General features: G+C 36.5%; 1 protein-coding gene across 2 annotated transcripts in view; it reads right to left on the bottom strand.

Annotated features, from left to right (window-relative positions):
* Window positions 1-4,284: 4,284 nt before the first annotated feature.
* EEIG2 (EEIG family member 2) overlaps window positions 4,285-11,093 on the bottom strand; it is a gene marked incomplete at both ends in the record, with an annotated part of 106,433 nt that continues 99,624 nt past the window's right edge. For both annotated transcript variants that reach the window (XM_079697788.1, XM_079697789.1), the window contains 2 exons: window positions 4,285-4,327; window positions 10,447-10,516. In XM_079697788.1, coding sequence (XP_079553914.1) covers window positions 4,285-4,327; window positions 10,447-10,516 — 113 coding nt within the window. The remainder of the gene's footprint in view (window positions 4,328-10,446; window positions 10,517-11,093) is intronic.

The raw sequence follows: 11,093 nt of genomic DNA, 5'->3' as shown, positions 1-11,093 counted from the left end.
AAGTCCATGCCCACAGGATGGCAGGGGCTGCCTCAGGTCTCAGAGAAAAGTCTTTCACTGGAGGCGTTCAAGCCTGTAAACTGGCTATACTACCTGGTCATAAATAAAGGGAAGCCCTCAGGGAGAAGTTACATGCTGGTCTTTTCCCTTCGGTTTTCTTTCCTTGGCAAGCAACTGACAGAATCTTAACTGAAATTTTAAAGTATAAACAACATTCTAAAGTTTAAGATATGATTTTTATTGAACATGTATAAGATTCACCTTTACATTACTCAAATATTTTACAATAAAAAATTTTGGCAAAGAAAAGGAAAACATTTCCTGGATTAATAGTTGGGCAGTTAAAATAAAGAAATATATAAATATGAAGGTCATTCTCCATGTATTAGAGATTAGAATACTAATGGAATCACTTCAATAAAAAATTTTTCATAAACATTTACACGATTACCCACAACTGTATCAATTTCCAGAGGACCAAATAAATGTCTAAGAGGAAGGTGATCCCCCAAGTAAGATGTATTTCCAAAAAAACAAACTGAATATACCCTAAATGTCTTCCTGTATGTGGGATTTGGTCAATGAATATCAGCAAAAAATTCATTGTTATATGCATAAGATGAACATAAACATTTGTAAATGTGGAGTTTGTTGTCCACGTAAATTAAAAATTTTGCCAGTTTTGTCATATGGAGAGTAGCTAGAGACCACCCACATGACCATTTAAAATATACTGTGTATATATTATCTTCTGAAAGGTCACATATATAAGGGAATAAGGCCTTTATATCTAAAGCAGTCTTAAAACAGGTTAATATAGGCATGTTTCATCCTCATCTTCTTTAACATCTCAGCTATTAAGACTATGTACAGTACCTAAGCCAACACATGGGTAACGGCACAACACAATTTCAACTACAGTACTAGGTTACATTAACATGACATACCATCCAAGAGAACTGACCAAGCATAATTTCTGAACTGCCCCAGTTAAAGATCTGGTAAAATAAAATGCAACCCTGTCATATGAGCCCAGTCTCTTTTAGAGCATTATCATATATAATGGAAGCCTAACACTTCAGAGAACTTCAACGAAGTATTTAATAATACCATCAGCGTGAACTTGTAAGGTAGTCTAGTTGGCATGGAAATCTTAAATTCTAAAAATACTTCTGGATGTTTTAATATATTAAAACTCATTGATACCTGAATGTGTGTGTGACTGGAGGCTAGTAGGAGATTTTTTTTTCCCTTCTAGCAACAAATGGGCTAAGTGGTGGACCTCTGTGGCTCATGGTTTCCATTTAAAAAACCAAAAAGCACATATACAGAAGAATGTAGTTAGGACATCATTACTCTGATAGTATTTTGCTGAAATGGGTTGGTGGACTTTAGGATGCTTGGTCAAGACTTTCTCAGATTATAAGTACCAGTCCAAATTAGTTGTCTGTATACAGAAGCCTTCACCACCACCATCGCAAAGGGGGAGTCAACCATCAGAGTGTAAACTAATGGCCCAGGGCCTTCTCTGCCCTTTGCTACCCTTCACATCCTCTCTAGTCTTGGTCACCAGCACAAGTCACAGGAAGTGGGCTCCTGACTGGTCTCTGGTTTGTGTTTCCCCCAAACAAGGTATTTAAGACACTTCATTATCTGATCAGAAATACTTAGCTTTAAAAATACCATGAATCTTTTTCTCTGGGGTAAGATTAGAAAAAGAAAATGTTATATATTGGCAAATTCTCCAGGACTAGGTGATTTAAAATTCGACTTTAATATTAAAAAAAATAAGATATTTAAAAGTTGAAAATTTATTAAGATTTAATTTTTCAGATTTATTTTTGAAACTCAAAATGGAATCAAAAGTAGACTTAGTGTTTAATAAGCAGATTTTTTTCAATAGCTATATGGTTAAGATATTACTAGTACATACTCTAAGAAAAACTAGAAAGTAAGACACTTAGGTCCTTTAACAAATATTTTCAAGGACTGTAATGAAATCTGATTGCACAGTATGCTGACAGAACACAAAATAGAATAAAATAAATCCAGACTTTCACTGAAGAAAGCGGACAGTGTCATCTTTTTTCTTCCTAATGTTTCTACTTATCAAAACATATGTTATACTTACTAGTACCTTAAGCAAGATGTATCTGGTGGCTGCTCAAATTATAAAGGCACGATTTTCAAAATCTCTCCGCATTTTGTTCTTAAAAAATAATGCTATATCATCTTAAATACCAAGAGCCAGTCTTATATAAAGGTATTGGGCCAAGGGCAGCCAAGGATGAGTAAGATGGGGGCAGTGCCCTAATCACAGCATCTTTTACATATCTGAAGAATGTCCTCACTGAACCTAACTTACAATCTAGTTTTTATTATCACTTTCAAAACTGCAAAATCATCTGCAGAAGTGCCAATAAAAAATATAGCCTGGAAATAATACTTTGAAAATAGAAAAATATGTTTTTAAGACGTCATAATAAATATCTCTCTAAACAATATCTTCACATCTCTATTAAAAACTTTCTTTGATTGTTTTTTTCTTCCCATGATATATAACGAATGGATCAATTCACCTGTTTATTTGCAGACAGCAAGTCTTTACCATTAAGGTAATATTTTCCTTGGTTAGACTAAAATGTTCAGGTCAATTTTTTTCTTCAAAACAAATCTTAAAAAATAAGAAAGCATGACTAATGAGTCAGAAAATCCTATCTTTCAACATTCAAGATATTCTAAAATGGGGTGTTGTCTCTTTAAAAAAATATCAGAATCTATTTATAAAAGTAGTATTGAATTAATTTGGAATACCCAATCCTTGAAATATTAAAAAAAAAACCCAACATGAACTATTCAAAAAATTTCAAACCTCTAAATCTGGATATTAAAAATAAATTTAAAAAAGTAATATATTTTTCCCTCTTACTTTGCCAACATGGAAATATTAGACCAAAGTAATTCTAACACACCACATTTCTTGGATATGGCTTTGAAAGTAAGGACTGGGAATTACTGGTTCTACAGAATCAACATTTTTCTTCAGTGACTGAGTGATTCCAAGAAAATTAAGATCTTTCCATACAGACACTGTCATGTAAGACCAGAAAAACTCTTAAGGTTTATCTGCTGTGCTATTTAACTGGATCCAGATCAGATATTCTTATTTTAAAAGCTCTATTTGATGTATGTTATATTCTATTCTTGCCTCAAAATAACTAATTTCTGATACAGTAAAGAAGAAAACAGAAAACCATGGGTCCATGTCAGTGATGTCAAGCAGCTGTCGCCTGTCCTTTATCCACTACCTCCTTGGAATAATTTTCAGTTTCATGTAAGCCTGAACTTACAGAGAAAAGCCAGCTCTGTTTCTGACCATATCACAATTTTCCTCCTGTTGTTCTAAATTTTGACTCCTGAAACCATCAGATATTATTCTGTTAGTTAACAGAGCTCTTACATTAGGGTGTCTTATGGTAGCCTAACATATGGAGTCTTAAACTTCAGTCTCTCATATAGTGCTAGTGGGAGTTCTGTAGCTCATCTAATATTAACAAGTAATGATACATACTGTGTAATAATAGCATTATACCCATTCACGTATCTCAGACTTAAATAACTCACATTTGTTATTCAATTGATGACTAATACATTTAGAATTAAGCATTTTACATGTTTAAAATGTAGTATAACACTTTCCCAAATCACGAACACCCATATTTTATATCAAATATTGCATCAAAAAGAGTGAATGAACTTAGTACAATACCGTGATAGTATAATATGGAAGATTTCCTTCACAGGAATTATATCTATTCTTGGCAAAATTTATAGAGTTTAAATTATTTTCACTTATTGTCTCTCAAACATAAAATTAAAAAATTAGAGCCTAAATCAGTCAAGCACTTCTATCACAGGTTTTACACTTCAACACTAAAATTATACTCAGATGCATAGTGCTGTTTTTCCCACTGGATGTTTTGAAAAAAAAAGCAGGCTTTTCATTATTATGTGTAGTGACCACAGAAGCTGTGTACCTATAAGCACACGTGGCACACTGCCCTGATACTACCATTCCGATGTTCCCTGTTGGTGGGTGAGAAAGGAGAGTGGTGGGCACCTTTAGAGAAGAAATCAGTGTTGGCTTTCCTCTTGATAGATGAACATGCTTCATTTTTTTTTTAATAGGTTCACTTTCTCATAAGTGCTTGAATAAAGTGCCTTGACAGCTCAACTGACCACATCTTAAACTCCCAGGGAAGCTTCAGTTCACCAGCTTGATTTCTAGCGTTTGATCACAACTTGTTCATAAGCTCCAGACCCCACCCTAAAAGTAGGGAAAAAACAAAACAAAACTTCAAACTTGTGAGCTGTAGTGTTTGAGATTGTTCCAGTTAATTTTGTCCCCAAAGAGATAGTGCATTAGGCATTTTCTACTTGATTTGATATCCACAAGGTTTATATTAGATATCACACAGAGAAAGTACTTGAAGTATTGAATGTTTATAATTGATACACTGGGTGGGATTAGTCTAGTCCCTGATCACCTCATACTTATTCCCACAGTAATCTAGTAATGTTTCCAAATTCTTACCTATCAACACACTGTGGCAAACACGTTTATATATAAATCCTAAAATCGGTCTTATCCAGGAGCATATATTGACTCTAGCAGTTCAGGTCTTGCACTGACTTAATGGATGATAGTTTTTAGTTGCATGAGTAGTGTGGCGTCTTAACATACGTACTTAACTAGGAAGCGCAAAACTTATTTTAGTCAAATGCAAATGTCTTTATAAGTGGTCAGTATTGTAAATTATATCTATGCTAATGCAGATTAAAAGGGAAAATGCTCTTGAAGAGGGCTTTATTTCTTCACGAGCTTGGTTTGTCAGACTGCTGGCTGTCCTCCCACATCTACTCTCCCCTTTTCCATCGTTTTAGCTAGGGACAGCCTGCTTGGTTAGAGACCACATTTCCTGAACTCCTTTGTCTACAGGTGTGGCCTTGTGACTAAGTTTCACCCCCAGGGAACGTGAATGGAGATATGCCAACTTCTGCCTCACTGCTTTAAAGGGACATTGCTTGCCTAGGACTGGTAGCAATTTTGATAACACAGTTAAGGAGGATGGTAAAGGACAAAATGGAGGTACCTGCACCAATGAATCATTTCTGGGGCAAAGCTGTCCCTCCAGGCTGGCCATTTTATTTTTGGGTCTCTTTATTATAGCAGCTTAGCCTTTGCCCTAACATGCCAGGTATTAACTGACCTCTATTAATGAAATATGGAGAATACTAAAAGACTTAAAATTTGCAAGCTTTGTGAATAAAGTACTTAGAAATCCTTAAATTAAGTAAAGACCTCATCAACAGGCTTTTTTTTTTCTATTGTCGATTCACCTGGTACCTTGGCCTTACGTTATAATGGAATGAACACATGTTCCGTCTATTGTTTCTTGGTCTGGGAGGATAAGGATTTTGTTTTTGTTTTTTTGGTGCTGAAGGAAAGTGCAGCGTTTATTGCAGGGCACCATGTAAGAAGTCCAGGGCAGGTAGCGCTCAAAACTTCCAAACTGGGAATTTCCTGGCACTCCATTGGTTAGGACTCTGCACTTTCACTGCCAAGGGCGCAGGTTCAATTTCAATCCCTGGTTGTGGAACTAAGATCCTGCAAGCCTTGCAGCATAGCAAAAAAACCCAAACAAACAAACAAACAAAACACCAAACCAAACCAAACCAAACCAAAAAAACCCCCGAACTCCCATGATAAAGGTTTTCTATAAGCCTGTAAACACAGTGTCTTTTTGAGGGAGCTGGATTTATTTTTGGATGAGGATCTTTCTACCCTTTCACTGACCCCTCCTGAGTGATCAGGAGGAAAGCTAAAGTGGTATTGCATGGTGGGAGGGTATTACTGCTTAAAGTTATCACCAGGCACCTATCTCCTCATTTGTCAAGATGTCAGGGACTACTAGCTGACATTTCACTCTGAGTATGCCAGAGATCAGTAAGACCAGAAGCAACCACCATGACTGGTCTCTGCCCTTAATGGAATTTTAAGGGGAAACTCTAAAAAATGGAAGTAAGGTAGTGGTTAGTAGTCCACAAGGACTGAATTGGAATTCTCAGTTGATTGCTCAGAGACTTCTGTTCTTACAGATTCATTCTAAAGAAGAAATAGGGACATCCTCAACAGAATACCCGTGAACACTCTTTCACAGCTGCAGATAATCAGAATTTGAAGGAACCTTGGTGAGCACCACTGCACATAGGCTTTTAGATGTCCTAAGATGGTTCTGCTTCGGGCAGTGATGGAGTGACAGGAACCAGACTTTCGCTCCTGCTTCAAATAACTGGATAGACTATATGAAACAACAGTTTTCACACACTGGACAACAGGCAGCATGGGACTGGCCCTGAGATAAGGGAAAGAAAGAAAGAAAGCCAGACAAACTGCCTCAGCTTGCTGCCTAAAGCCATTTCCTTCTGGACCCTCCCAGCCTACAGTGAAGGGAGGGAGGACCCAGATACAGCTAGGTGGTCTCTGTCAGTGGAGGACTCAGGTCAGAGCTCAGGGATGCAGGAGCTACAATTTGTAAGTCCAGGGTACCAGAAGGAGTGGAGAAAAATAATGGTTGCAGAATTTCCAATTTTGATGAAAACTGTAAACCCACAGATTCAAGAAGCTCAATGAACCCTAAGCAGAATAAACACAAAGAAAAACACGCTGAGGCACATCATAACCAAACTGCTAAAAACCAGAGATAAAGAGAAAAGCTTAAAAGCAGTTAGAGATGAAAGACAAATCACAGAGGAATAAAAGTAGAAACGAAAGCAGACTACTTGTCAGAAATTAAATGTCCCAAAGGCAAGCAAGGAGGTGCATGCAGGGTTCTGTAAGCAGCCCTGAGCTGGCCAGGCTATATCCACCAGACTTAAAATGGATTACTGCAAACAGTCCTCCCCAAGTCTCTATCACTTGTTGCCCTGTTCTCTTCAATCTCACAGATTCCCTTTTGGAACTCTGGTTCTTGTGCCTCTTCTGTGCCCTAGGTAAATGATTCTGGTTTCATCCTGTGCTACTAGTTTATCTTACATAATGGATCTGACACTAACACATTAGCTTCTCTGATGAATACCCACTATTTATGGAGAGCCTATGTGTACAAGTACTTGCTGGACAGTTCAAATTAACTGCCATAAGAACTCTGAAAGACAGACCTTTAATTAGTATATATAAAGTACTTGAGTGTTTACTGCATACCAGATTTTGTCCTAAGTATTACCATGTCTTCCCTCGTTTAATTTTAACAGTATTAACTCTTATGAGGTGGGTTCTATTATCATCACTATTTTACAGGTGAGGACACTGAGGCAGAGAGAAGTGAAGTAACTTACCAAAGACACACAGCTAATAAATGGTGGAGCTTGGGACTGAACTCAGGCAGCCCACTCCAGAGCGTGTGTTGTTCTCCCAGGGATGCAGCTGTCTTTTTGGTAGCAAGTGAGAGATGCAATATGTCAAGATCATGGCTAAGCTGGGTAATTATGGCTAAGCCAGGAACAGAACCCATATCTGACTCCACGGCCCATCCTCCTTTCACCATGACACATTGTTTGTGACATTCTTCAGCATGTAATATGAATCTACTTCAACCCCTAATTGTCCCTTTAGGCTTTCATGTATTGGGTGATTTTTTTTTTATATTCATTTGGAAGGAGGATGGGAGCCAGAATTCTTAACTACATAAATGCCTTTATATCCTAGGTTCTAGATTCTCTCTCAACTAGAAATTATCTTTCTTTTCTCTGAGTAACAACACAAATAGCTAGCATATATTGAGAACTTTTTATGTGCCAGGTACTGTGCTAAATAACTTTACATAAATGACCTAACCTAACCCTCACAAAAATCCTATGAGTTACATAACTTATTTATCATTCCCATTTTACAGGTGAGGAAAATGAGGCTTACAGAGAGTTTACTAACACTGTAAAGTCAATAGTGGAAGAGCTATGACTGGACCCTGAGCAGTCTAATGAGATAGCCCATGCATTTATTATTTTGGTTCCTTTTGGTTGGAACTGTAGCTTTTGCTGTTTCTCCACCTAAAATAATAATAGCTAGGGCTTACTGAGTATATCATGTCATTTATACTTTAAAACAACTCCATGAAGTAGGCATATGATCACATTTTTCAATAGAGTTAAGTTCAACTGAAGTTAAATGATTTACTCCCAAAGTGGTCTGGTTAAGATATGAACCTGTCTCTTTAACTCAAAAACACATTTTCTCTACCATACATATCATTGTCCTTATAAATGTCATTCTTCTACCTGTTCCCTGCTACTAGTCTTTCCCTGCTCCTATCTACCCTCAAAATTATGGCCAGTTACTTTTCTAAAATGCCAATCTGATAGGTCAGTTCCCTGCTGAAGAATGGCTCCCCAGTATACACAAGAAGGGTAAACATTTTGTTATGGGGACGGAGGCTCTTTACAACCTGTCTTCAAGATACTTCCCAGCCTCATGTCCCACAACTCCATTTCACATGCCCCACCTCCTTAGAAAAACCTGTTTATGGGCATTCTCTAAGTAGGTGATATTATTCATAAGCCAGTAAGATAAAATGATTAAGTACAATGAATGGGCTTTAGACTCAAGAGACATGGGTATGACCTTGGTTTTAACACTTACTAGCTTTAAGGCCTTCCTTGGGTAAACTTCCTTAACCTCTTTTTATCTTTGTTTCCTCTTTTAAAAAACTAATAATAGTATTGAAAGAGATGAGAAGTGAATGAAACATACACGTGGTGCTCAGCACATAACTAATAAAAGTTCAATAAGTACTGCCTATAATTATTATATATTCACTATTATATAATTATATATTATAATTATTATGCCTGTTAAGTTCCTTCTATTTGTTCCTACTACCAGGAATATCTGTCTTCCACATAACCCTTCGTAACCGCTCACTTATCTTTTATTTTCCCAAAGACCCTCTTCAAGTGTCAACTTTTCCAGGAAGTTTTCTCTGAGTGAGGTGCCATCTCAGAGTTTCCTCTACTTCTATATATTATAGAATTTATCATACTACTATAAAATTTAGTTTGTCTATTTCACCTGCTAGAAAGGGTCAGATAACAAATATCTTAGGAGGGCCACATAATCTCTGTTATACTGCTCATGGCTCCTACTGTAGCACAAAGCAGCCAGTTTAGACAATACATAAACAGGTGGGTTGTATTCCAATAAAACTTTGTTTACAGAAATAGGCAGTGAGCCAACAGGGCCCACGGGCTGTAGTTTTCCAAACTCACATACTAGACTATAATCTAGCTGAGGGTAAGAGCTGGGTCTTTCTTCTTTGCACCCTTACCCACAAGTTGGCCCAATAAATTGTTACTGAATTTAAAAAGTGCATAAGTAAATGAAAGTTACAAAAGGTCTAAATTGTGTGACTCCTCTATAAACCTCTGTTCAAATTAACTACTCCTCCACAGCATCGTTTTATTCCCACCTATCACATCTGAAGGTAGTTAGTTGCTGATGTAGGTGTTTGCTCCTTTGTATCCTTTGGGCCCTGCAACATGCTGGACGCATAGGAGGTACTCAATAAAATGAGTACTGGTAGAAGAAATGAATTAAACATTCTTTCTGGTTTTGAGCATTAGAGAATAAAATAACTGTCTTGGACCAAGGGGGCTCCCTCCCCCTGCAACTCTGACTTAGACTGTCATTGTGCTGGAATTCTACATAAATACTCCACAGAAATACTGGGTACTGGGTGCACAGGGATCAGGCTGTGGGGAAGCAGTGGAGTGATCAGAATTTCTAAGGTGTCCTCAGCACCTGTGCTCACTATCATCTGCTGCAGTGCTGGGAACCAGAATGCTAAGTCTGGCAGGTGCCTTTTCTTCATCTGAATCTAAATAACTACCAACATGAAGATTAGTTTTCCGAACTTATTTTTCTTAATATGTATGTTAGGCTCTAGTGGGGCGCAGAAAAGAGAGTACAAAAAAGATTAATATCAGCGTCTGCTACTGAGTGGTTATGTAACTGCTCATAACAGACAAGATCACTGATGGAAAATATAATTTTGCTTTGCTGTAAGGTATCAGACTAAGAACTCCTTTCTAAATGTCCTTTTTATACTGCAGCTTGCCCAGTGCTCTACCAGTTCTCTACTAATACATTCTAAAAATACATCTAAGGAAATCAACAAATAAACTTATAAAATACAATTTCAAACATATTCAGGATAAGGAAAACTAAGAGCTACACTAAGAGCTGTAATTCTTCTCATGGAACTACTAACATTGTGCTTTCTAGCCTCAATCTAATACAAACTTTGTAACCTTCATCTTCCACTCATGAGCATTTAAAAGAAAAAGTCAGTCTATTCTTTATTTTAGTAAGATACCCTTTGGACTACATACCTGTTTGGAAGATGATGACTGCCAAAGGTTGTACTTCCCCCAGGACCCACAAATAACCTCAGTCCTTCTTCTGCAATATACATTTACAATATTTGTTATAGGTACAATTATTAGATCATTGTCAAATAATATTCATATTATAATAAATTCACATTTTACATTCAGTTTTGTTAAAGAAATAAAAACTTAAAAAAGAACTACATACATGTTTTAAAACAGGCAGTTTAAAAGATATCCTAATAGTTACTTCTTGTTAACTTTCTTACAGCTATTTTTCTTAAAGCCCAGTAAAGAAGACAGCTGTTCCTACAAATTTCCTCAAGTAGGGTTTAATTATTTCTCTTTACAACCAGTTACATAATGAAACTAAGTCCATTGTTAACTGCTCTCTATTCACACCAGCATGAATAATTATAACTTTCAAATTGGTGGCATGTAAATTTTCAGTTTCAGTGACAAAGCAGATGTAGATATCTGTCATAAGGTATATAATCATGGCAGACATTGATGCATAGTTAAAAAATACAATAAAAGCTTTCTTTAAAATTGATATTTTTAAACTAAAGTTAATTCTTTTCCAAATTTAATATCCATTAACAAATGAAATAAAAAGTTATCTTCAGATTTTTATGGGTGTGAAATTTATT

Source organism: Hyperoodon ampullatus (genome assembly GCF_949752795.1).
Source record: "Hyperoodon ampullatus genome assembly, chromosome: 2".
NCBI lineage: Eukaryota > Metazoa > Chordata > Mammalia > Artiodactyla > Ziphiidae > Hyperoodon > Hyperoodon ampullatus.
The sequence above is the reverse complement of the archived record's forward strand: the minus strand, read 5'-3'. Positions and strand labels throughout refer to the sequence as shown.